The following is a 27,719-nucleotide window of genomic DNA, read 5'->3' as shown; positions in this document are numbered from 1 at the left end:
CCAACACAGACTGTTCATCCCCGCTGCAGGGGATCCTGTATGGTGACCTGGGGTCCTGCCTGAGCCGAGGAGCACGAGGCAGCACCCTCACTGTGCCATTACCTGCTGGCTCAGACACACATCCACACCCTGCAGGGCCACCTCAGACTGCACTGCTGCTGTATCCCAAAGCCAGCCCCACAGGCTGGCTGGGAGACTGGAGCAGCACACTCAGTTCTGTTAACATGCACTGCTGTCATGAATTCAGAGCCAGCCAACTGAAACATTAATGATCTGGTAAACTACAGAAAGGAACCTCACAGTGAGGTCTGCAGCACAAGTGCTTGACTGTTTGGGATGATGAACACCCATAATTCCTCAAGATTACAGCAGAAGGTGAGGACTTCTGCACTTCTGTAATTCAAGTATGTTATTAAGAATAGAAGTATAGCAAGATACAAATCCCCATATCCAGGAGTCCAAATAGTGAAAAATATGAAAGAAATATGCTATACTAGGAGAAAGTCACTAGCTGCAAAAATCATACAAAAAGCGTATTCAGATGAGCCACTACACTACCTGTAATTCTTAGAAATACTGCAGAGGTAACTTGTCACACCAGTTCCACCACAGACACCACCAACATTTCCAGCTGAAAAACCATCTCAGCTTTTCTAAGAAATCCTTTTTTCTCCTTTAGCAAGCCATGACTCATTGCCCTCTATAGTACAGACAGCTACCAGATACAGAAAATGCCAGAAAATGCTTAAGTGCCAGAAAATGCTCCACTAGCTCACAGAGAGCGTTTCAAGTGGAAGCTTCAAAACGGCCTCCAGAACCACACTCGTGTTCAAAGGAGGTGCTAGAGAACACGGCTGTGTGAAATTTGGCAATACAGATTCACTGGCAGGAACACGGAGGTTAGTTTTGGCTTGCAGGAGATCCTCCACCCTGTCATTTGCTTTGAACAGTTTTAATGAAAAACTCAAAGTGAGATTCAGCCGCAACCATCACTTTTTATCTAAGGCTGGTCAAAAGCAAAAGAAAAAAAAATCTATTTCTGTATTTATAAGGTTGGAGAGGGTATGCATCTCTCTTTAGAAGAGACTTTATACTTTAATTTTCTTTGGAAGAGAAGGTAGCTGGGAGACCTATAATTCTGTCTCACATATGCATGTAGGCAACCAAAACAGCAACGTGGTGGAGGAGGGGGTGAATTAGTAAGTACGGACATCTGCAGCACTGGGCAGCAGACAAGCCTGTCCACTTTAATACTTCCAGAAGAAAAGTTAGTCACTCCTCTCACCTATTTGCAGCAGCATAACAAGAAAATGGTGCTCTCTTCAGCCTGAATAGAAATTTATCTCAGACAAAAAATCTAATGATGCCTCCAGCAGTGCTGAGGCCCAAATCATTATAGTTTTGCCTCTTGTATTTTGGAAAAATCTCAAGCCTCAGCACACAAGTGGAAGGTGAATGAGGTAAATCACAGGATGTCTTATTCTGACACGTGACAAGAGGAAGGAGAGAGAAAACCCACTTGGGGATGGGGAGTAGGAATACAAGATAAGCAGAACAGACAGCCTCCCCTTGACAAGCGCACAAGTGAGCTGCCTGCCCCTCCAGGATCTCCAAACACTTTAAAGGCAAGAGGTAGTTACAGGCCGCTAGAACGTTTTCAACCAGAAGACCTTTGATTTTAAGGGAGGGTCCCCCACACCCTAAAAAATAGAAGAGCATCTTGCTAACTCAGACCACCATTTACTTCAAGCTTTCTGCTCCCTGTGAAACCAGAGAACACATACTTAGCTTTACTCTTCCACGGACTACACTGAAAATGTCAGAAAACAGGATAAGCTAGCTTATAAATAATTGCAAAGCCCCTCCTGAAAAGGGCTGAGAGGGAGGTGGGATGAAAGCTTCCAGCCAGGAAAGCTGTGACTGCCAAGGAGCAGAACAGAATAAGGACAAGGACAGTGTGTGATATCCCAGCTCCATCTGTACACAGAAATGAAAGGCATTGAGGAAAATATCAGTGTGGCTTATGGCAGGCATTCCCAGGTGTGGGAAAATCCTCAGGGGAAGAGCACCATCAACAGAAAATACAGCAGACCTTATAAGAGACAGCTGACGTGGCAGATCCTACAAAAGCTTGTCTGCAGTATCTGAGCGTCTTTTGTTCCCTAGCCCCATTCTTTCACCTGGCAGCTCACAGATTAAAAGACCTGAGAGATGTTCCTGTCACAGAAGACTTTTTCTCAAAAGGCTCCTAAAAGGAGGAGGGACCAGGGTAATGCAGGGTCCACTACAGGGGATGTGTGGCAGTGGAAGCTTTACCCTTCTAATAACAACTCCCCTACTTTTCTGGAAATTCTCCCTAACCCTATCCCCTCGCTACCTGCAGAGTGATAACAAAGCCAACATTGTCCATCAAGTCTCAATCTGAAGTGACTCAGTTATTCTCAGGAGCTTTGTGTTCATTTTTTCAGCCTGGCATCCTAAGAAAACAAGGTTTATGTCATCATATTGCCTGTCATATGTCTTAACTGTTTGTCCCTTCCTATTAACTTTTGAATCACACCGTACTGGGGATACAGGGCTATGAGAGAAATTGAGTTTCTCGGATAGAAATTGAGTTTCTCTAAGATCAGCAAACCTACCTTTGATTGGGTAGGGCAGAGACCCCAGTTCATGTCCCTGCTGTGAGAAAGGCTGAGCAGAGTCAGCACTTATGCCTGCTCTTGGGCCTGTCCCAGGCAATCAGCACACGTGTGTCACCCGGCCGGACAGCACCGCTCATTCTGCTTCTTGTCCTGCTGGTAGGCAGAGGATGGGGAGGGGGGATGAGAGTGCTCTGTGGGGAATGGGGTCGGGTGGAGGGCTGAGCTGGACTTCAGTGGAGAAACACATCATTGCAAGTCTGGCCTCATACTCAAGAAAACTTATTTTCTCTGCCAAATTGCCTGTAACTTCATGACACATCATCAAGGACAAATGACAATATTTATCAAGTACTCGCTGAATCCAGAATGTAGCCACACACAAAATAGCAACCAGTTGGAGAATTCATCCATTAGATTTGTTGCTGCAACTTTTTCTTCCCTTTTTCCTAAGCAATGGAAAAGTCATGTTGAAGTCAATTTATTTCCTAATGTCACCACTTTCTAGGTCTGAACAATTAATGCAGGGTTTCTTGAAACAAGTAGAAAGCGTGTGATGAATCAAATGTGAGCACTCGGGAAACAGCACTCCCACAAGACCGCAAGGCTTGGCTCTGGAATCAGTTTGTGACATTGGTTACAAGCAGCTATACACCCCAAGTGTGCTCTACAGAGGCATTTTTCTGTATCTATTGACCAAACTATCCATTTTTAAGGAAAAGTGAAGGAATACAAAAATAAAAAGTCTCTTTTTTGCTGTAGCACCACATGGTAAATTTCCTTTGTCCCGTCCCAACTGCTTCTAGTGACAGTGGAGTGTTTGTCTGAATTTTTAACAGATGTTTCTAAGTACTCTTGTCCACTTCTCTCTCCTGAGGATTTCTGCAGTGGGATAGCTCTAGATAGTAATACAAGCAATGCTTGTAAGAGGCTCTGGGGATAAATCTGTAGACACTGCATCTAGGATGGGTGTGGGTATGGGTCCAAGCCTTATGAAACTTTGTAAATATTCTCTGAAGAATAGCAAGCTGGACTGACCCTGCCTGCAGATGTTTTTGAGCTTACCAGCCCCACAGTGAAAAGCAAGACAGCTTACAGATAACTGCAACACTCCTGAAACAGCCCAAGAGCAGGACTTAAACTGAAAAAAGCAGGGGTATACTGGAGAAGAACAGAATAATGCAAAGGATGATGTGTGATGGTGTAACTCAATTTCAATTCAAAATACCAAAGATGCTTCAAAGGGGACCAGTCGGGGCTGAGGCAGAATTTCCCAGATGTCAGGCTGCCCTTGGGAACAAGCATGCTGGATTCACTTGACAGGTGTGAAGGTACTCAGAGGAAGTTAGTCAGAACACAAATTGCTTTAAAAAAAGTAAAATCTCTGCTTTTATTTTTAAAGAAAGTGAGCATCTTGCGCTAACGCATGGCAAGGAGGCAGTGACGTCTGCCCGAGTTTGTACACAGCCTGAAACAATCAGCTAAAGCATGCTCATGGCTGCTAGTTTACATTATCAAAACAGAACCAGAGCTATTTAATTCTAAAATGAAATCTATTAAAGCTATTGTCAGTGTTTCACAGCAGCTGAAACTGTTTTTTTAAAAGGTCAGTCTACTAGCTAGAGAGTGAAAACAAGCAAGGCGGCTGTGCCAGCCCTTAAGACGTGGCTGCATCCTGCAGTCTGGTTTTGCATTCCCTTAAATGTCGGGCAGCAGCAGCAGCAGCAGCAAGGTCCCAGAGGAGCCCTGCCAGCCGCAGGGGACAGTCAGAGGAGGGGGACAGTCAGAAGAGGGGGACAGTCAGAAGAGGGGGACAGTCAGAAGAGGGGGACAGTCAGAGGAGGCTCCGTTCCTGCGGGACACTCAGGGCAGCGGGAGCAGCACGGGCCCCGCACTGCCCCACACAGCATGCTGCACCTACGCCTTGCTGGGCCAGAGAAAGGGATGGCTGGAGAGGACACCACTTGTTTTTTCAACCCATTCAGCTTTGTGGCCACTGTCATTCACAATAGCACAGCCCTCCCCCACTCCCAGAAAACCCATAAAAACCCCAACCTAAGAACCACTTCCCCCACAAACAGCATAGCAGAGCCCCAAACACCCCCACAGCTAGTGCTGGCCTAGCATTTGCTGTCATCTTCTGTATTGGCATTTCTGTTAACCCCTTTTGTAAGATCATTTGACTCGGTTTCAAAATTCCTCAATCTGAAAAATGCTCGTTAAATATTGGCCCTGACTGCTGCACAAAGTGATAGCTTGGTAGTCATAATCCACAAGATATATTTAGCCTCACAAACTCATCATCAATGGGTCTTGAAAGCATTGTAGCCAACCGACTGGAAACCACATGCAATACAAACACATAATAGAACTTTTAATGTGCAAAGAGACTAAACAAAAAGATCCTTGACCTTCTTGCTTTCCCTTGCATACCATTATCCCCAGTGAGACAGCAAATGGAATGACGTGGAGAGCAACAGCTACCAACAAGCAACTTTGAAGCCAATTTCTACAGTAGTTAAGCAGTTAATGACGTTAATCAGAATGATAACTTATTAAATTCTATATTTATGCAAATAGCATTTTGGCATATCGCACAGAGATCTGAGTAGCAGAGCTTGCCAAGGAAAGGTCCCAACATCTTCTATATTTACCATTTTGGGGTTTTTAATATCATGTAAAAGCATCTGTGATGGTCAGTACATCTGACAAACCACACTTAAATAAAATGCTACAGTCACAAATTAATATCCATTATTCCGAACAGATTAATGAACAAATTGTTTAATTCTTAACCTTTATGAAGCAGAGATTCATCTCTGTGGCCACATCCAATCTCTGCCATTATCTTTTGAACAAGAAGATGACTTTTCTTATAGACCTTCCTAAAACAGGCAACAATTATTGAACAAAAAAGTAACAGGTAGCCCTCCCTCTCTCTGTGCTACAGTAGCTTGGGAATATATGGTACAAAAATATAAAGTAACAGAGTAGTTTATGACTGACATGAAAGGTCATTATCCATGTGTAATGAAATGAATCTGAAAAACTGCAGTTTAGGGTAGGCAGAATTTACAGTAATCTTAGTTCTGTAAAACGAGTGTGGAAAACATTGCTTTCCAAGAGAAATAGCTGGGAACTTCTTGGTTCTGAGTTGCATTTAAATTCAACAAGGATGGAAGAAGCAGGGGATAGGATTAACAGCTATGAATTGCACTTTCTAATTGTTTTCAAGATGCCAAAAAGAACATCAAGATGATGCATGTAGTTTTCCCTTTTCTTGATTCTGTTGTTTAGTGGCATTAAATTCTGCACAGATTTTACCCATTCATTCAGTTCTTTCTCCATCTTCAAGAAAATGAGGTGGGAACCACTTCTGCAAGATGTTGTGCGAAATGAGTAATTCACAAATTGAAACTGTACCTCTGTTTCGAAAATCAATAATATTGTTTATACACAAGCCTTAATTGTTGATTTATTTATGTAAATATCTTGGTATCTGGGTACCTTTCCTTTGTGCAAACCTCACAACGCAATGTTCAAATATCTCTGGAAAAAATAATTGCCTTTTTTCTCCCCTTTGGGTACAAATTTCTGTGTTTTAAATGAATGTGCAGGTTTCCTGTTGCTGCATGAAACCTTCATTTAAAAGCAACAACTAATCCTAGGTTTAATTAAAACAGAATGGTTTATATAACAAACATGGTTGGTTTTTTTTTACAGCACATATCTTCTTTATCTTAATGTGATTGCTGCCTATTAAGAGAATAATATTTTTTTTTAATTAATTTAATGAAATAATTGAAAGTTTTACAGCAACTCACTTTATAGAGTAAACTTATGCAAGCACCGAAGCCTTTCCAGAGAAAACAGGATTCTCCACACCTCCCTCTGGCTTTTCTCCCTACTGAATGCCGTGGCCTTCACTCAACCAAAGGAAATGAAAGACAGACTGAGACAACAGCATCACGTGGGTGAAGGTCAGATTGATTTTCAGCTGTGTGGTGCTGTTTTATCACCCTCAGGACAAAAGTTAAGCCCTTCATTTTTTTTCATGTCTGCTTTAACAGAGCAACTTTTTTTCCCTGAAATTTTGGTTGGGGTCCATACCACCAGAATTATCAAGGATAGCCTAATTTAAAACATTTGTGAAGATCTTCCATCCTCACAGTAAAAAGCCAGAGCAGCCCACACACCACAAAATTTCCATGAGTTTCCTCTATTCCCTATGTACAAACAGTGGCTCCTTGAAACTACGAAGGTTTCTGCAGTGACATTTGCTGACAGCAAAAGCAGAGTGGGATGCAGCTGCTGGCTGTTTGTGATGATCCTGGGCACAGGAGAAGAGCAGTTGCTATCTCAAAAGGGGCAAGTTCACAAATTGTTTTTTCTCCCCATCCTCCCTTCCTTTCCTCTCCTCTCTGCTCGGAGAGGCCAAGCTCTCCAAGAGCTGAGCCTCCTGCCTGTCACTCGGCAATCCAGACATGCACGGCCAATTACTGTGGCAGCCTCTGGAAAAACAGGGAGTTTTGCTAACTCTGACTGCACTTTTTCCAGCTCCAATGCCACTTGCAAAATCACTCTCCCCCAACTTGCTGTAAGAATTGGCTTTCCTCGTTTCTCTTTTAATTGAGAGAGATTCTCCCCAAAGTAATGATGTTATTTTCAATAGTCATTTTAGCTAGTCAGGTCTTCAAAACTGAACTGATTAACCTAAAATGAGGCATTTTGTACATTACAAATGTAGTTATACAGATATGCATACCTAGCTATCGAGAGAAAGCATCTTCCCTCCCATTTCCAGTTTTCTGGCTGACAAAAAAACTCAGTATTCTCTCATTTAAGCTATGAGACAAGAAAATCCTACTCACTTTCATTTCCTTTTGTTTTAAGTGTTGGGTTGAATTTGTCTTATTTTGTGCAAAGAGTACAACAGCATCATGACTGCCTCCTAAAGATGACAGTTTATCCTCCATAAAAAGCAAGGAATGCTATCTGCTTTATTTATATGTATGAGAGGCCCTGGTCCAAATCAAACCCAGTTACATTCAATACCATTGAAACACCTTGGAATACAGTTCCTACATGGAACAGCTCTGGTAAAACAAACCATGACAAGTGTCTGTAAGAGAGGAAGGAGTAGTGAAGGGCTGTAAGGTGATATCAAGCAGCTATCCAGGTTGGATCTGGATGCAGTCTGAATGCAAATTAAGTAATTTTCTCCGTTTTGTGAACAAAGATTTGACTAGCACATATCTTTAGTTCATCTGAACCTAGCTGAGTCTGCCTGCAAAGCAGCACAAGGAGCAGTGTGATTCCCCCCAGCACCCCGAGCAGATCTGCCCGTCCCCACAGGATGGTTCAAGGAAGGCTCTGGACGTGCACGGAGCTCAAGGGAAGAGCCAGCTCTGGACAATGGACAAGAGAGCAACTGCAGCTGAGAGTCAAGAAGAAACCAGTAACACAGCAAGTTGTAACTTAAATGTATAAACTGTGAATGACTCTGCTTCATGAGGAGCTGGGAAAGGGCAAATGCCAGCACAGCAACAGAGAGAAGAGTGCTGGGAACAAGCATGGGGCAGCCCAGAAAGGAGCAAGCAAGGATAAAACCTTCAAGGAGGGACCACAGGGACACGTGCACAGGCAACAGGGAGAGGAAAGGGCAGAGAGCAGCCACCCCAAGCACACAGACAGCACAAAAGCACAGTCCCAAATGATGCAGAGACAGACCACAAGCTAAGTACTACCATAAATAACTGTTCTAGATGCATGGTGGATTTTTGGCTGATTTGGGCTTGGTTGGTTGCTATGTTATTGATGAAGATTGAACAATGTACTTCAAACCTGCCTGCACTACTCTTGGAGTCTGGTAAATTACCTCTATTCAGTTTTGCTTGAAAAAAATAAACACATGCCTATGTATTTATATTTCTGTAGACTGCAAGTTCATGAAGGGGATTTACTTCTGTCTTTCTAAAGTTTCTAATGAATAATTAGTAAACGTAGATTTCTAAAATGACCGTTTAGTATAAATTATATCAAATCTCATTTATTTTAAGAGATATCATTAAGTACAAAGTCTGCATGAGTGAACTGAGTTCACTGTAGAGGAAATGACTGGGAATTATGTTCAAAAATCTATTCAAATGTTTAATGTAACAGATTCCCTGGAGAAGAGAAAAGCAATGGGCTTCTTCAGCCTTTCCTTATGTCCTCCTCAGCAAGTGTAACAGTAATTGAGTAGCAACAAAAAGAGGAGCCAAGAAGTCTTTCATCATTATGGCTGAGAACGATTTTCAAGGAAACCTAAGGAAGAGATGGACCCACATGCCAAAAAATTATGTTTTCAAGAGGAAGTTCACTCCCAGCGTTACTGATGTCACCAGCAACAGAACCCACCTGGATTAAAGACCTTGGCTGTTCCATCAATTTCATGCATGCCATTAAGCAAATAAGTGCAGCTACAGTATTTTCATCCAAAATAACTCAGGCTATTAATGGGGAAGGTCTTGAGCTCCCCCCTAAACGCTGACCTCTTGTTCCCCTCATGTTGACATAAAGCTTGTGCAGCTCCATAGGGCACCAGATCTGGGAGCTGCACAGACTAAAAATCAATCCCTTTAATTGTCAGCAATGTCAGCTCCCAAAGACAACACAAACCTTTTACCAGTATAAGGCAGAAGATGGAAGGAAGGAAGGAAGCAGTCCAGTAGCAGTCAAAACTTAAGCCAAATTAGAATAACAACTTTTTAATAAAAATAACAATTCCTTGTGTCAGGAAGAGGTTGCTAGAATGTTTAAAGATTACAAAGTGCTTGAATACCCTACAAAGTATTTAGTGTGAACAGACCAAGCGCCTTGAAAATGCCAAATCAAATTTTCATTAGTTAAGACAATGAAAACTGCTTGTAATAAGCAAGATGTTTGAATAACATTACCTATATTTAATACATATAATTTACTGAAATTTCTACTGAATATATTTTCAACAATTTTAATTTATATATGAAATTATAAAATTTACCCTACTATTAAAAGAACCTACTAAAATTACTTACATGAAACAGCATTCAAAATGTACATACTTGCTGCCAAAGCTTTGAAGAAAGTCAGAAGCTGCTTGGACCTCTGATGGAGGTCCTCTGATGTGCAAGCCCAGCTTGGAGAGCAACAGCCTCTCCAGCAGGTGCAGAGAAAATATGTCCCTTATTCAGTTTATTTGAGTGGTTCAGTCCAATACGCAGTTTGTTGAGAACAGAGGAACTGCTTGGCAGATGATCCCTAGTTTGCTTCTTGCCAGCCCACGGCAAAGAAAGGCGTGAGACGCCCACGGAGCACACAGGCACCCGGCTGAGGTTGTTCCCAGGAGGACACGTACCTGGGGGTGTCCCTGCCGCTCCCAGGAGCCAGGGGTGCGCGCTGCCGGCCGGCCCCCGGGAGCCCACGGCCGGCGCTGGAGGCAGGCCGAGCCCGGGCTCCCGCACCCAGGGGCCATGCGGAGATGCTCAGCGAGCGCTCCCAGAGCCAGCCAGCTGAAGAGGACCAACCCATGCTGGCACGTTTCCCTAAAGCCAGCCGGCACCAGGGGGTGGAGGCTGCTTTCTGGCTTCCCCAAGCCTGGAGCACAGTTAATAACATGCCAGCTGTATCTGCAGACAAGCCAAGTTTAATGAGGCTACAACAAAAGCATTCAAATATGTGCTACAGAACTTCTGTGGGGATTTTTTTCTAGAGCTTGTTTTAAAAAAATGAAAGATAGGGATTCTTGACAATGTTTGTACACACACTTCCTTCGTTTTTAATTGATTTTTTTTTTTAAATTATATGCCGCAAATTCAAAGAAATCAACATTAGAAAGACTTGTTTAATCCCACTACTTCCAACAGCAAAATTATGCTGTGTGATGAGTGCTTGAAATGCACTGCTGGTTGCTTTTTTCTTAATAAACATTGAAGTCTTAATTGTTTTTCCCCTACATGGCCAGACACCATCTTTCTGTCTGCCAGGTCTTCACACAAGGACAAGTCCTATCCCTCACCTCCTGCTTGGGAGCCAGGACAGACACGCCAATGTGACCACATCTCTGGCACAAGTGATGGAGGAGATAGCTGACCCCCTCACTCTCCTACCAGCCATGCCTCACCACATCCCTCTCACTCTGGGCCAAGGCACACGTGGATGGAATAAAAGGATTGCAAACAGGGACTTAGAGATAGGAGGGAGCAGCAAAAGAAGCCTGCTCAGACATGAGGAGAAGGTGGAAAGGGGCAATCACTCACTGTCTCCTTCACCAGAAGAACCAAAGTATCAAATGATAGCAGGTGACAAAAGTGAAGTGAACAAAAGGTGATGTTTTTCCCCAGTGTGTAGCTGAACTCTGGGTCCCCCCCCACAGGAAAAGCTAACCGCACTTCAAAATGTAAATTCATGGAAGAAGGTTGTCTGAATTATTTAAATAAAAAGCACCACAAAGTGCTCAAATAAGTTTGCTGGCAACTAGGAAAACATTCTGGGGAAACAGCACTATGGGACCATCAGGCTGGCTCAGTACAGCCATCCTTACATGAAGAGTACTTACCCAATTGTCTGCGATGGGATAGGGGAAGAAATCAGGAGAAAAACCCAAACTGTCAGTGCATCTATTTTTCACTGCCTACATGTGCAGTCTGAAGATCTCAATGGCTCTGAATCTGCCAAGGCTGTTGATATGGCCATCAGTTTTGTCCCTCAACAACCCACAGGAAGGCAATGCGTGCCCTTCAGCAGCATCCTAGCCAGAAATAATCCATGCTCTTGTCCATCTGAGACAGGACAACCCCAGCACATCCTCCATTCAGCTCTCTAAGGCTTTATTAAAGGCCACTTTGTAACAAGCACATATCTATTGTAGTCTCCAGGCTATCCTCACTGTAGCTCTCAGTTGAGTTTCATATCATATACTGGGTTTTGTCTACAACCCTCTGAATGCTGGGACCTGCTTATGGCAAATAGGGATCCTCCTTCCTGCAGGCACAGCTGCTCTTGTAGCTCTCACCAGGCTCCAGTTGGGAAGGAACTCTTTGCACTGAAACCCTTCCCTCCTCCTTTTTTTTTTTTTTTTAAATAAAACACATTTATTATTTACTTAGATTTCTGTATGCTGAGAAAGAAATCTGCCCTATGTAGACCCCCACAACCCTCCCTCTGCTGTACCGTGGCAGTGGACTACCCTTGCAAACAGAAATCTGAAGCAGGAGGAGAAGGGGAGGTGGAGCTGCGGCACCCCTGGTGCCCCAGAATTGTTGTGTGAGGCCTGAGCTGGTGCAGGGGGAACTGGGCAGGCTCCAGCTCCCAAACACAGCTCCTGCTGCACACAGGAGCTGCCATGGCCAGCAGCCAGCACAGCTCTTGCATCATAGCATTTGGGGTGCTTCGGTCCCTGTGCGTCTCGCTGTCGCTGATGCAGTGAAGGAGAAGAGACTGGCTTCTCAGCCAGCCAGGGCCAACCTGTTCAAGATATCCAAAGGACACGTTTCCTTTAAGAGGCCTCATTTGAAACATGCACTTTCTCTTTTATCCATTTCCATGCATACCTGTGCTTACTTTGCAAGACTACTTTTTGAACTAGATAAAAGCAGATAAAAGAACTCAATTAAAGTAGCAAGAATGAAACAGTCCCTTGCCAATACAAGCAGGCTAACTTGTCATCCTTAGCTCCTCACTGGGCCATATGTTTAAAAATGACAAGGAAAATGGTCTTCCTGTGTGAAAAACATATGCTGCTTGAGGAAAGACATCCTCATTGCTAAGAAATCTTGTGCAGCCTCAGAACGCATAGCCGGGCCATCCACAGTGACTGCTGGCTATGTGGGGGCTGAGAAAGGGGTGGGGAGAGCTCATTACCTCCCTCCTGCCAGGGGTTTTGGTAACATGCAACCAAGCCGCCCACAGCCGCGCTGGCAGCGCTCCTATCTGCACACGCAGCGCCTGGTGCTGCCTCCCTCGCCACCATCCCCAGGGGCAGCGGCACAAAGGTGGCCGTGGCGATTTGCAGGGGATGGCGCCCGGCACACTGGCACACTCTTATCAGTGAGCACACTGCCCAGCTCCGCGGGCAGCGGCTCCGCCCTGGGCTCGGCGCCCGCTCTGGGACCCTCCGTGAGGCCGCAGAGCAAATCCCCAGCTGGGTGTTTATGGGGAGCAGGCATTGTTTGGAATTCACATGTCCCCCCCACCATCAATCCTTACAGGCACTGGCATGCCTGCAAAATCCAGTAGAGAATGAGAAAGGAGAGCGGCGGCTCAGCCCCGCTGCCACCTGGCCGTGCCGAGGGGCTGGGCACAGCCGGGCTCTCACCTACCTTTGCCTGCGGGTGACCCTCCGGTGTGGGCAGGCAGCGCTGTTGGGGAGCACAACACTCGGCACAACTTTGTCAAACACACGCAGCTCACGACACGCTGCGCCGAAGCGCGTTTGCCATGTGCGGGGGCAGAGCCAGCGCTGCTGCCTCAGCACACGCTGCCCGGGATGTGCTGCGGAACCTCGGCACGGCCAGGGCTGCTGCAGGCCCTGTGTGACATGGAATTTGCAGCTGTGCTTCTGTGTGTCTTCAGATCCCCATTCAGATGGGGGAATGCGCTTTATGCTCTACACGATAAATACGTATTTCACTGAGCACCTGCACAGCAAGCCAGTCAGCACAGTTCCTTATCGGCACACTGATTTTCTGGCACGTGCAAGCAGAAGTCCTTGAAAAAGCCTCTTTTCAGGCTGGCTGGGAACCTCCAGGTGAACTCAAACATCACCTGTGTGGTGCCAGCAGTCAGGGGGGCCGGACCCCAGCCCACCCAGCCACGTGTACCCCTGCAACAACGTGGGGTTTCGGAGTTCTCAGCACGGAGGGCACAAACACTGCGGGCAGGGAGATGTGCAGTGCCTGGACACTGTGGCCAAGGTGGCTGCCGAGCCCTGGGGAGCCCTGTGCTGTCCCTGCACCTGGAGAGGGGACATCTGTGACAAACGGAGGACAGGAGCCTGCGCTTGCAGCCCTCTGAGTGATTGACAATAAAAACACTGCCCCGGTGCCCATTTTCAGATCTAGACAGCAAGAACTGAGGACTCCAGGGAAAATCCATGTTTTTACAGTTTGTGATATTATTGAGCTTTTCTGGTGCCAATTTTAAAACACTGCTATGACCTCTGGAAAGAAGGGAAACTGCATTTCAGCACGACAACGCAGAAAAGAACAAAAAAAGGAAACTTGTTATTTTTTTAAGCTTGAAACACTAGTCAGGTTAAGAGAAAGGAGCAGAATTCTGGCAAGGACAAGAGCACTCAGACTGAACCACGACACAGTAATTAGGGCCAGTAGGTCATTAGACACACAGCTGTATAAACTAGGTGTATAATTAAGTTTCCACACTGCTTTTTCACAACTGTATTTCAGTTTCTTTTGTGGAGGACAATCAGTAATTCATTAATTTAAAGATGTAACAACAGCAGCAGCAAAAAGAGAAAAATATCTGACTTGCCAATCAGATGCAACCAAATATTACAATTTTGGGAAGGGCTCATTTTGGAAATGTATATATGACATCTCTCTTTGTCAGTGGGAAGTAAAAAGTGCCACCTGACAAAAACATTCATGAGACATCGTCACTTGTTGACAAGCTGCTGTAGATGGTTTCTGGATAAGCATCCCGCAAATAGGGTTGCATGGCAATTATAATTATTGTAGCAGGTGAAATATAAGAAAATGCAAAATTATACACTAGCATGAAACAGTTACAGTACCTCGTTTCAAACGTAAGCCTAGTGTACAAGTTACAGGGCATTTAAAAGGAGCAACTGCAAGACTTTAATTATAAACTAGTTCCTACCGTACAGTAGTTTAGAAAAATCAGCTGCTTCCAAGCTGGCAATATCCATATATAGCTCTGCTGCTGTTTGAAACAGACAACCTGTAAAGTTATCAACAACAGAAGAGGACCTCATGAAATGCTCAGAGACCCAGCCAAAACCTACTTCTGTCCACTTCATTGATGTGCTAATTTGCTTTAAAACCCTCTATATTCACTTGAGAATCTGAAGAAACAACTTTACCTGAGACTATTCCGACCCATGGGAGGAAAGGGGTGAAGGAAGAAAAAAAAAAAGCACAATAAAATGCTGGAGCTAAACCCAGACTAATGCAGGTGGGTTAAACACACAAGCCAAATGACAAAGCTTGTGACTTTTTAGCCACTTTTTGTCAGACAACAAGACACCTGGCACCAGGCACAGACAATGATATATCACAGAATAGTTGCTTGATGTAGGGAGCCTCTGGGGCTTGTTGTGGGACACAGTAAGTTGTAAATCCACATGTAGTTCTTTACTCTTGTCACTAACACTGTAAGACAGCATCATGCTACACCTACACTGTAACAGCAGCATGCAAAAACACATGGCTTTTTTTTGCTGCACATGATGACAATGGCAATTACTTAGTCCTCACTAGTTTAGAGGATATGGGATACCAGTGAATTTTAAAGTAATTTTAAAAGCTTAACACATCCAGTGTATACACTAGGTGTTTTTCTTTGTTCTCAGAGTATTTTTCAAGATGCTACTGTTTCCAGGACTGCTGCAGGAGCACTCTTTTGTGGGGGCAAGCTGGGAAACAAGGGAAGGCATAAGCCAGTAAGGAAATGTGATGTTCCTTTGGTACAAGCTGCCCCCATTTAGGCCTTTTTCAGATCCCCATAGACACTGGGAACCTACAACCTGCAAGCACAGACATCAGTCATGAGCAAAAGGTATAAAAGGCACCTAATTCTGTCAGAAGGAGAACATCTCTACTACACTGACATCAAAAGGAATGCTGTGCACCTATGCTACCAGAGATGTCTAGATTTCATCAGTGTTTTGTCCTCAAAGAAACAAGTCTGAAATACATGAAAAAGCAAGGAGGGGAATGGCTGTTTGTTACTTCCTTACATGTCAAAGCAGCTGCGTTCAAACTGTATTATAACTTCAGCACACTGTAATGAATTTCTAAGGGATTCCAGTGAAATAGATGGTTTATCCTGTTCTTTGGAGTGATCTCTTGTAATCCTGCAACGCTCCTGAGCTACAATACCTTCCTAACTTCAGTATCCCAAAGGAAGTCATTAGTTATGTTGTATTATCGGCCTGGTGATATTATCACTACAAATATTACCTGTATTGATCTGGAGCCATATAGACATGACTGAAAGCCCTGCTTCAGATTAAGACATGAAAATCTTGCTTGCCAAGAGGTCAGGCACTGCATTACACCCCCAGGTGTGTCAGGCAGGTGTCACAGGGAAAATGAGTGCAGGGTAACTAAGGACACAGGCAAATAACTCTTTTTTTAGGCTAAAATCTTTAAATATTACACACTTCCTAATGCGGTCTTAGGTTTTCACCCAGGTGGTGCAAGTCTTTTTAGATGAATTGAACAAAGATACACATTTTGCATGCTTTCCTCAAAAAATCTCATGCCATGTATCAAACTGCTGTATCTGAAAGGGTTGTTTTTTCCACAAGGTAAAGTATGTGAATATCAGGAAATATTCCACATTGTCTTCATGGAAACATTCTCATTCCAAAATATATGAGTGCAATCTTCCTATTTACTTTAAATCACTTCAGGCCACCAGATTAAACTAAATAGAAAACAGACACTCTTGTTCTGGAGCAAGGATTATCCTCACATGGAGACAATTAGCACTTATTTCATGTATATGCAGATAGTTATATGGTGCCTTTTTGGGACAAAATGTCTTTGGAAATCATCTGCTCATGTGAAGACAGTAAAAGAAGACAAAATTATGCTACCTGCAATCAAGAATAGCAATGGGAATACTGACAAATCATTTTGATATATCCCTAAAAATATAATTAATTTTTCTTAGTTTCACTAAGAGAATACTACACTGAGAATAAAAAAAAAAACCCGAGGTGTGAAAACACTGACTGAATTTACATGAATATAATCTCTAGGTTGCTATGTTTTAATGCAGATTTGCCTCTGGAAAAAAATTGCTCCTTTTCATAGCACTGCTGTCACCTGTCATAACCTTACTTTCCTGCTCTGGAGTCCTCGTCAGCAGTGCCCGCTCCCCTCTGCCAGTTGTGCCATTACAGCTGTTTGGGGACCACACAGGGAACCAGACCCAAGCAGAATTTGGGCTAAAAAGAGCCTCCTTTTGTGGGGCTTACTCCCAGCACCATAAGCAGCTGTCCCAGCACAACTGAGGAGAACGGGCAGTGATGGAGCAGCGGCCGCCCAGGGCGCTTCTTCCTTGGAAAGGACCGATGCACATGGGCTGTGCACTTCACCTTCCAGTTTGGAAAACAAGGGGTTTTCTGTATAGAAAGTTATATTTTCTTGCTTACTCCCCTGCAGCAGACTGCCATGTGCAGAAGTCTCAGGCCAGTGCCACGGTTGTCAGCTGGCTGGGAAATTACCCTGCAAGAAGTGGCCTTTCGATTTTACGCACTTTCAAGTTTGCAGCCTGTGCAGGGCTTAAATGAGAGTGCAGAGCAAGGAGCCCCGGGGGCAGGCTTAGGACTGCAATCCCTATCCAACTGCAAGCATGGGAAAAGCCCCAACATCCCTCTGTCCTTCCTCCCAGCAAGCAGATGGGAACAAGAGCAGGGAGGCCTCCCCTCTGCAAGCCAGAGTGAGACAAGGGAGGGTGCTCTTGGGGTGGGAGGCAGATGAAGACAAAGCCTCCACCTGACCCTCCCTCCCTTGCTGTATTCCATCCCCTGTATTTTTTCTTCGCTGAGCATCATTTTACTTATGCCCAAAAAGGAGAGCAGAAAACATAGACTAATTACAAAACAAATTAAGTGGCCAGGAGGAATATGCACTCAGGGGAAAGATGATGGGATACTGCTGCACCAGAGGAGAAACTAACCCTTCTGCTTTCTGCCAGCCTTGACCTACCCGTCTGCCATAACAGCAACAGCCTAAAAATAATTTAGATGAGTGTGGAGGAAGACATGATGGCAGAGTATTCAACTCTGGGAAGGTGAAAGATAAGAATCCCTGATTTAAATACATATGAACATATTCTGTGCTCCCCCTCCTAAGATTTTATTTAATCTTTGGTAAAATCTGCAAAGCTTTTTCCTACCCCTGTAAATCGGCTTAGCGTGCTTGGCTGAGTACCTGCTGCTACCGCCGGCCATGCAGAGGAAGCCCTGGAAAAGCAAGGTATGTTGCAATTGTTCACACCAGTGGTCTGAGCTTGTTCTTACTTTACAGAAAGTAAAATCAAGATCAGCGTAGGCTGATGCCATCCTCACTTCCATAAAATTCAAAAGGCAATGTAATAATAACCTAGGGAGAATGCTGTATTTTTAGGGTGGGATTACAGCACTCGCACTATGAATTTTAATCTCATCATGTTCTTTTAGGGGGTTCAGAGACCTTTTTTCCTGGGAGTTTTGCACACTTCAGTCATTTAACTTTTTTAATCTTCCTACATTTGGAGAGAGAGGGAGAAATACCTGCCTGAAACTTTTAGCATTAAAAAACTCCGCAACATTTTTGTCTAACGTAATTACTGACAGATTCCAATTGGAAAGCTGTTGCTTTTATTTTAATTTTGTTAAAGGAGTGAACAAAGGCTGCCCAAGGCACCACAATAAAATTACATTAACTGTAAAATTACATTATTAATTCTTTAATCTCACTTGAGGCCTCAAGCTGTTGCTATGTCCAATTACCCAGCTAACCACCTGTCAGAACTGTAAAGCTAGTTTAACATTACCTCCAGGACAGTTGTGTGCCCTGTGTTCAGTCAGGTCTGCCAGTGAATCGAAGTCCTGCTGACAGTTATCGCAGGTGTAAATTGACTCATCCTCCATGTCTTCATCTTCCTCATTTCTCTCTTCCTGGCTCGTCACACTGTTCCTCTCTTCCAGGGCCTGGCTGTCCTTCACTTCGCTCTCCAGCTCTCCTCCCAGGCCACCTGCCAACAGCAAGAACATCCTCTAAGTTTGAGAGGTCTGAAAAATAAGAGCTTTAAGAAGGATGTTGTGCTTATTAAGATACATTTAATTACAGCCTCTCTCACATTATTCCCGACACCTTTCATTATATTAATGTGGTTTTTATATCATGTGGTGCAACAATTCTCAACTGTATTCTCTGCTGCTTAGTGCGAATCCTGCAAACACTCTCTCCTAATCTTCTCTGGTGGGTGTATAGCAGGAGCCTCTGTCATATAAAGTTGTTAGTGTTTTATCACTTAACCAGATTCTCAAAGCTTTAAAAATTGGCAAGATTAATTACAGCCCGCAAAGAAAAGGCATGTGCTGAATTTTAATTCTCAGTGCTCTCCTCTTCCCACCGCCCCCAAGCCCCAATATTAGTAACAACAAGTGAAAAAAATGCTCTAGCTGAATATCCCAAAGCACACACGTACCCCAGGACATGAGAGGTCTTGCTGAACTAATGAGAGGCACTTGGTTGGGCAGATGAGCCTGACATTGTGCTGACCTAGCTGAGAGCAGACACAGCACATCTGACCTTCAGGTCTCTCCGATATTTTTTATCTTGGTCTGTGGCCGGAGTGAGGGCTAGCACATACATCTTTGCCAACCCCCACGAGTTTTTATCTGCATTTGTGCACAGGGAGACCAAGTTCTCTGACAGTTCCAGAAACTCCCCAGTGTGGGGGCCAAACACCCCAGGGCTGTGCAGGTGGCAGCTCCACACAAGGAGCAGCTGGCTCTCCACTGGCCATGGGGTGGGTGGCAGGACAGCTGCTCACTCCCCCCAGGACATCCTCAGTGGCCTTTGTGAGGGATAAGCTTGCAGCCACATCCTCCCACCTCCAGGACACCCCCTTGGCCACAGTGGAAACCCAGGTGTGCCTGAAGCCAGTCCATGCAGCACTGCAGCCAACTCTTGCTTGGGGTCTTTGGAGAGGCCACAGAGATGAAAATTCCCTTCTAAGTCCCTGCTGCCCTCTCAGCAGGGAAAGCACCCATTAGGCACACTAGCCCTGGTGCCCAGGCTTTGGTGACCAGCTGAAACAGCTGCCTCCACCTCTTCTGCTCACAGGTTTCCCAACAGAGGTGATACAGCTCCAGGTGCTACACCTGCACTATTTCACCTGCCTCCACAAGCACTCGTGCTCTTAGGACACCCTGTCAGTATGATAGGAACACTTGGGAAGTCATTCAGAAAGTGAAACAGAACCACAGACTCTGCCAGCAAAAGAGATCCTCGCACACTGCCTGACCCCTAAAGCCCAGGAGCTGCTCTCACCCAGGGAGGAGGGAGATGCCACCTAGTTGGTTTGGGATGTATTTGGGTTTTAGCCATTAAGGAAGGACCAGCAAACAGATTAATTGTTTCTAAAATCAGACCAGTGCCAAAAAGATTAAGGATAACCAATGCTGAGAACATGAAACAAAGCTGAAAATAAAATTTATTGAAGATGAAAACTGGTTACCACAAGGACTGCAATTCAGACACACATTACTAGAGCTCTGCTACCACTATCCAGACAGAGCACATTTCATACCATCTTCTGCTCTGTGCATGGTAACATAAATCAACCGGTGTAAAACACTCTGCAGCTTTCCATGGAGCTCTCGTAACACGACGTACAAATGGGATATTTCCATTCCAATTGCAATGGAAATATTAAAAATCAGTGCCTGCGTTGGTGTGTCACAGCCTCCCTCTTAGCAGTTAACTGATCTGCACATTTTCAGTTTCTTTTACTGCTAAATTATACATACCTTTCTACTACAAAATTTCCATTAAGGGCAAGATATAATATTCATCTTAAAAATCAGATATGCCACTTACACAGCAGTAATGAATTTAAGGATTTAGTTATAAAAAGTATCACTCACTAAGCACTCCATATTGTAAGTCATCATCTATACTATGTTTATTCAATAATATGCCACTAGCTGAACCTCATGCTTTATAGCATCTTCCTTAAATAAAAATGTCTTGTAATGAAAAAAACACACAATTCTGGTTCTCTTCTATTACTACTTCACCAAATAATAAGTCACTTTTGTACCTATGCTAGCTTTGCTTTATTTCACACATCATTTAATGCATATATTCAAATTATCACTTACATTTTGTCATATTTACTTGGCACACCTTTATACAGTGTCTCATTCCAGACTGCAATCACAAACATTTTAGCTCATTCAATCTTTTTAAAGCCTATGTCCTGCAGACTTGATAGTTAATAAATCAGAATGTTAGCTCTCCAGTTTCATGGCAGAAACCTAAAAAAAGAGTCCAAGTATATAAATGTAAGCTAAAGAATTGGCACCTGCATCCATGCTGCCTGCTGACAAAGGGCTCGGGGAAGCACTTCTGAACCGACATCACCACAACCTGAAGAAGAAAGCTTTCAGGCAACTTTGGGGAGCTTTAAGGGACCTTCACTAATATTTTTAGCAGAAATGCTGTCTTTTGAGAGTTAACCTAAAGACCAGTTGATCTGGTGAGTACACTGTGACAAATTCATCCTTGGTTTTACTCCAATACTTCGTGACTACACCAGGGATAAAGCTGCTCGACCGAGTCCAACAATAACAAATAATTTAGCACACTGCTTTAGGAAAAATAAATTGTACAATGTGAGATAAGAAAATAGATTCCCCACTGCAAAGCAAAATTCCAGAAACATTTTTTAATTCCCTATTGAATGGGAAATCTGATCCTCTAGGCAACTTCTCAAAAACGTCGTTACTTGACAGAGTTGTATGTCAAATAACACAAGAGTGAAGCTTGCAGAAATTATTTAGCAAATGCAACACTGCTTTACAATGGGATTTTTTTGCTGGTTTTGGTGAGTTGAAGGAATTGTACATGTCTGCCACACCTCGATGTTACTGTCTATCAAACAAAATGGTCTTCAGATTCCTCTGCTGAGAGCTGCACACTTTGTGCTTGCCTCGTGAATACCAAACACTGCTGAGAAGAATCTGCGCTGTTCCTTGGGGTTTAACCACAGGCTGCCAGCAGGGTGTGAGGGGTGCGGGCGGCCCTGGGGAGACACTCACTCCTTGCCCAGGGGAGCAAAACAAGCAGGGCAGTGATGGGAATGGGTGGTCCAGCCAGCAAGGAAAGCTTCAAACGCAGCCCAGCTGCTCCCGCAATGAGCTCAGTTTCCCTGATGAGGACAGCAGGCCACGAGCATTCCTCGGGAACTCGTTTCTGCAGAGCTCTGCTGTAGCAGTTCACAAATTTAACCTGCAATTTTCCTGCTGGCAAGAACTGCAGGAGCACCTCGTCTGTGGGTGCAAGCACACTGCCAGAGGGGCTGGGGTCACCACAGGAGGCCAAGGTGCTGCTGGCACCACGAGCAGGGGTGGCTTTGGAGCTGGGCCTGGCTCTGAGGGGACACGTCTGCACTCCACCAAGCAAAGGGGCTTCTTTGAGCCAACAGGACCTTTTGCAGTTTCCAAAGATCAGTGGCTGCCTTGTGACATCAAGCACAGATACATTTACTGCCACAGCTAATTTTTAAGATTCCATTTTTAAGCCTTGGATTTTAGTAAGCTTAATTCAAAAGCAAGTAGTTTCTACCTAGATTGCTAAAAAAATTTGTAGTAATCACAGTTACCAATCTGGAGGAATTTCTGCACCAAACACCACTGTGAGGAGAGCACAGCACCACAGGCACAGAGCTCACACTGGTGTGGTGTGCTCAGCACAAGGCTGGGGGCAAATGCCAGCAGAAGGGAACTGCTGGCAGCATCAGGATACATGATCAGGATAAATGATCACTGATCAGTTCCAAAGAGGGGGTGACACTTTGGTATTATGAGTAATTTTTAAGTGACCCTGCCACATCTAATGATGGTTTTTTAAAAATCTTCTTTTATGAGTAAGAGAAGATACAATTTGAGAGGTCAGTCTTAAAAGTATACCTCACCGCCCAAAATGTCAGGAAATTGGGTGGGGGGGCTTTTTTGTTTTTCTTTTATTTTATTTTTTGCCCCCCCTTTTTTTCCCCTGTAGCACAGTGGAAGGTCTGCAGGGCTTTACACAAGAAGAATATTTTACCCTATGACCTAAACAATCTGGCCAACAGTCAGGAATATGTTATTCTAATTGCCACTAAACTTAATGTTGTTAATGACTCTTGTTTTTTTCTATACAAGCCAACTTATGCTCTAGAAAGTTACTATTTCAAAGGAGACACTGGGAGTGTTCCTGCCTGACCTGGTGGTCCAAGGAATGTGGCAAACTTGGCAAAGATGAAAAAGTGAATTCCCAAAGGCCTAGTTTGAAAGTTGCAGTCAGTAGAAATGCCTTCTGAGCTGTGTTCAAAACAGCTCTGTTACAGGAACAACGCACTCCTAAAGCCAAATATTTGGAAACAGATTACATGTACCATATTCAGCTTGGGCCTCGCTCAAGTCAAGAGCAGATTTCCCTTGCTTCAGTCAGCCTGGGACAGACGGCCCTGCCACCAGGCTGGGATTGTGCTTGGAGCTTAGCATGGCACAGCCTCAGCCCAGCCATGAAAGCCACAGCAAACAGCTTTGGGGACTTCAGTTAGTGAGGCAGGACTGAAGGCAGGGCAAAGACAGAGCCATACTGGAAAGATGATGGTGCCTACCTACAATTTCCACTGAAATACTTGGAAGTGGGTAATACCTTGCAACACATGGGCCAGAAAAACTGAAAAGAAAACAACATCAGCTTATTTTTTCATGTATGGAATCAATTATGGACAGTTTAAATTTTTTATTCCGTCAACACAATACAGGATAGGCAAGCTCTTCTATCTTTTTGCCAATAAATTTTCTGGGGCTTTTTGTTTAATTTTTTTTTAAGTGTGTCGACTTTTTGAAGCTGAGATTTATTTCAAATTTAGGGCTGCTCTTAGGAACACGCTATTTAGTGCAGGGTCATGCCTGGCTTTAAACAGGTCCAATGAGGCTTCCATGAAGAGTTGCTTCTTTTCAGCAGGCACACACTGATGCAGTGCTAGGCAGCACTTTCTATCCCAGCAACTTTGCCACACAGAGCTAAGGCTGCAAAGGCACACTGCAAAGCACCACATAAACATCTACACACACACACACGGACACGCACTGTCCAGCTCCGGCAGCTGGAAGGCAAAATGTAAAATGAAGAGCAGGCAAGAGGCATTTCTTTGCTCCTCACCTTGGTCCAAACAAAAACAAAGACCTCACACAGGACTACAGTTATTTCTAGAAGTTTTCCTGAGATGCAGGACAAGTGATAAAAGTACATGGCACTGAAGAAATAAAAGCTAATTGCTGGAGGAGTGATGGGTGCTGGCAAACAACTGACACCTCCTGGGGCTTGGCAGAGCCCTGCAGTGCCCACCCAGGGGTGCAGCCTTCCTGCCCCAAGGCCAGAGGGCTACCCCAGCAAGACAAAAGGAAAGGAAATTTCATCCATAATTAGGAAGTGAGAACAAAAGAGAAAAATGACTTAAAGGAAAAGCCTAATCTAAACGTTTGTTAGTGAATGTTTTGCTCAGTGTCAAATGCCAAATCAGTGTGGGGGAGGTTTCTACTTTTATGTGGTTTGTTACATTTTAGTGTTGTCTTTAGCTCTGTAACATAGAAATAGAGTCCAAAGTTCTCTGTACTTGTGATCAAAGAATGAACAAATGCCAAAAAAGTCACTAGTGTTTCAGTGATTAAATCACAAACAAACTTAAACTGAAATCTTCATTGTAGGATGAAGTCCTGCCTTTGCTGGGTACTCCCACTCTGTGACTCTGCAACATTTCAAAAAATGTCTTTTTTAAACACTTCCATTTTGAACACAGATATGCATGTGTGCTACCTCTCAATGGGCCAGGGCCCTCCTGTGAGCCACTGTAACCTCTGCTACCATACCCACACAAAGCTACCAAAAATCTGCTCCAGCCGAGCTAACCAGGTCAGAAAGCGTGGATTGCATCCCAGGACCACGACCAGGTATCAAAGGCAGCTCATTCTACACATCAAATCATCCCTATGTGCATCAAAGGCAAGCAGGTTTGGTCCTCCATCATGCAGTGCAGAATACCACTTTCACATGGTGTCAAACCACATGTGGTAAAGAAAAAAGGTGCCTAGCTGAAAAACAAAGAGCCAGAAAGGAATAATGCATGGAACACCACAGTACATTTATGCAATGGTAAATCACATGGGATGACTACATGACAGGGCAAGCGAGCAAAGTGCAGGCACACAATCCTGCTGACACTCAGCCGCCGTGCGATGCTTCTCTCAGGCTGACCAGATCCACGTATCACATCTTGCCTTCCCTCAACAAGGGGAAAAAAACAATCATAATACCAAAAAAATTATTTGATCCAGCATGTAGTTAATGGTGTTGGCCTCCTAAGACTTACAACTTAATAAAATTGATCTCGCTGCAGTACTGTAATGAAGAACAGTAGGATAAGGCTACCCTCGAACCATGAAAATTGCATATTGTTACCTCCTCGTGCCCTCCTAGGGCTATGGCCGCTGCAGCCTCCACGAGCTGTCATTTGTCTGCCTCTGACAGCAGCCTCCACCAACAAGCAGCAACGGTGGCTGCGAGAGCTTCTTTTGGAAAGGCAAGGGAAGAGGGAGAGTGTTCAGTGCTGGCTGTCTCTGCATAATAACCCACGGGATGAAGCACAGATTACACCAGTAATACTGTTATATGTGAAGGGTGTTAACAATAAAATATACAAAAGTCAGAGATTTTAGGAAGTGCATATGATAACATTTCACAAAAGAGCCTTATTACACTCCAGTATGTTTAAATGACAATAATTTGTAAGTGGACAGTTCTCAGCATTCTTCAACTTGGCAAAGAAAAACTAATTTAGTAGGGTACAGCACCTCCTTCCATATCTGCTGCTATACACACTCTTAGAGAAAGGGGTTCCAAGCACCCCAGGAATAACTGGTGCCAGCACCAACACTGCACCTGCTTCTGCTGGCCCTGCACCACTCACAGAAGTGGTGTTGACACCCCTGCACATCCCACAGCTGCCTCTCAGCAGCCTTCTCTTAGCTTACTTACACCAACACTTCTCAGGGAAAATGTCCATCTTCCTTCAGGTAGGATGCAATTTTCTCAAATTAGCAGCAGTTTAAGAAAACCCCAAGTATCTGCCTGGAGTTTAAAGGCATGGAAAGTGGCAGGAGCATGCAGCAGAGGACTGGCAGCTCATTGCACTCTCCTTTGCTGTAGCAGCCACAGATATCACACACAGAATGGGTAACACACACTGGGTAACAAACCTATTGCCCTGCAGTGCCTTGCTTCCATCTGAGCCCACCTACGTCTCTACACTCCGCTAGAGAGATACACCATACATATATTTAGAGATATGTATGTATGGTACAATTGCCCTGTTTTGTCCAGTGAAAGCAAGACTTTGCCATCTTTGCCTGCATGCAAATCCAACCTTGCTGCTGGGCTGAGTGTAGCAACTCCCAAACAATGTCTATTTTTACAGCCAGTCCTGGCTCCAAGCTCTCTAGAACCGTGTAGCCATGTACATCCAGCATCTAACCTGAAACCCATTGGCTTTGCTCAGACAATGATTCTTACACATCACACTCACATACACAAATCCACCCTACAACCCTGGTTTTCTTGCATCAAGACTTCCATAGTATCCTTTAAGTCAACATACTAGAGAAACCTTTTAATAAATGCTGTTAATTTTTTTATTGATCAAACTGTGAGCCATTTAATTTTCCGTTGCAGCAACAATCTCCTATAGGAGCATTCAGATTGAGTTTCTTTATTCTGTCTCTAGAAGCATGTCACTTTTCATTATTGCTTAAAAATTAGAAAGCAGTTTCTCTGTTCTTTATGGCTTTTTTTAAGTTTAGTTACCGAAGGGTTATTAAACTAGGAAAATACACAGACAGGCATAATGTGATGAATAAATTCCTCACTGTCTCTAACCAACTTTAACATTAGCCTTTTTTATAATTTTTTAGGTTTATTTTCACTGAAAGACTGCCTGTAATTATTACTCATGTTCTCCCCAAACACTTATGTTACTAAAGTGTGAAATGTCTTCTAACACAAAGACAGTTCTCTAGGAAGTAATTACGAAAATGCATTCAGGGGCAATAATTTTATATTAACTGTCAGCAGCATACATCTTCTGAAAAGGCACTTGTTATGAAGGAATTATTTGTGTGGAATTTGAAGGCACTGAAGGCAAAAGAAAATTGCAGAAACACATTAAACTGAAACTCCAGCTCCCTCATCAAGGGTCAGTTTATGTTTAAATCATTACCTTGAAGCCAACCCCACACCTTCTAAAGACTCTTATTAGAAAGACAATTTCAACTTATGCACAAATTGGACACAGTCTCCAGTTTTTAGAGCGGAACAATTTACACCCCCTTTTTAAAGAAATTTCTGAGCAGCTAATCGAAAGAGATATGTCTCAAAATTATGGACTTCTATTAACCTTTCACTGATGACACTAAAAATACTTGCTACTGATTTATGGCTAGTAACAAAAATAGCAGCCTCAAAACTGACCAAGCACATTAAAAAGATATCTGTGTCTGTAATGGCTGCAAGAAAAGATTTAATGAGTATTTCACAGTAACTTTTAGCCTACAGGCCAATCCCTCAGTCCTTAGGAAGGTGAAATAGCTCAGTGAAAGGTTTTTAAAAAGTGAGACCCAGCAACAGTAATTAAGCATCACATCATTTTAAAAGTGTTTTTAAAAAAAATCAAATAAGGAAATCATATAAACAACACCAAACAGTAAAATTTCCTCTTAATCGTAGCTGCAGGTAATGTTTCAGCCTTTCTAGTGCTTTTACTAAAATGATTTAGATGTTACTGTGCTATGTGACAAATGCACTTACACACCGAAAAGCGGACAAAGAACTGAGTTATCATTATTTATTTGCATGCAAGCAGCAGTGGGATTGTACTTTATAGTGTTAACAGCACATAGTGTTTATCAGCTCTTCAGTGTTTGGCAGCCAGTTTAACAGGATAAATATGGGATGTAAACACTTTCCTGACACAAAAAGCCTTGTAAGTGAATTTTAGGGAATGCAAGGAAAGGTGGAGTGGAGCAGCCAC

General features: G+C 43.8%; 1 protein-coding gene across 6 annotated transcripts in view; it reads right to left on the bottom strand.

Moving 5' to 3' along the window:
- ZNF423 (zinc finger protein 423) overlaps positions 1 to 27,719 on the bottom strand; it is a 225,293-nt gene that overhangs the window by 140,515 nt on the left and 57,059 nt on the right. For 2 of the 6 annotated variants that reach the window (XR_015773810.1, XM_088062406.1), the window contains exons 3-4: positions 18,408 to 18,608; positions 14,499 to 14,579 (exon numbers count right to left, since the gene is read on the bottom strand). Coding sequence is in view for 3 of the 6 variants with exons in the window: in XM_088062406.1 (XP_087918532.1) it covers positions 14,499 to 14,579; positions 18,408 to 18,608 (282 nt within the window). In the remaining 3 variants the exon portion in view is untranslated. Of the gene's footprint in view, positions 1 to 9,697; positions 9,785 to 10,017; positions 10,123 to 12,979; positions 13,032 to 14,498; positions 14,580 to 18,407; positions 18,609 to 27,719 lie in introns of those variants that run through there. The other 4 variants (XM_088062407.1, XM_088062409.1, XM_088062411.1 and 1 more) reach the window with 4 other exon arrangements.

This window comes from Pseudopodoces humilis, chromosome 14 (genome assembly GCF_049639895.1).
Source record: "Pseudopodoces humilis isolate 2021_Gansu_Grassland_sample_001 chromosome 14, ASM4963989v1, whole genome shotgun sequence".
Classification (NCBI taxonomy): Eukaryota; Metazoa; Chordata; class Aves; order Passeriformes; family Paridae; genus Pseudopodoces; species Pseudopodoces humilis.
The sequence above is the reverse complement of the archived record's forward strand: the minus strand, read 5'-3'. Positions and strand labels throughout refer to the sequence as shown.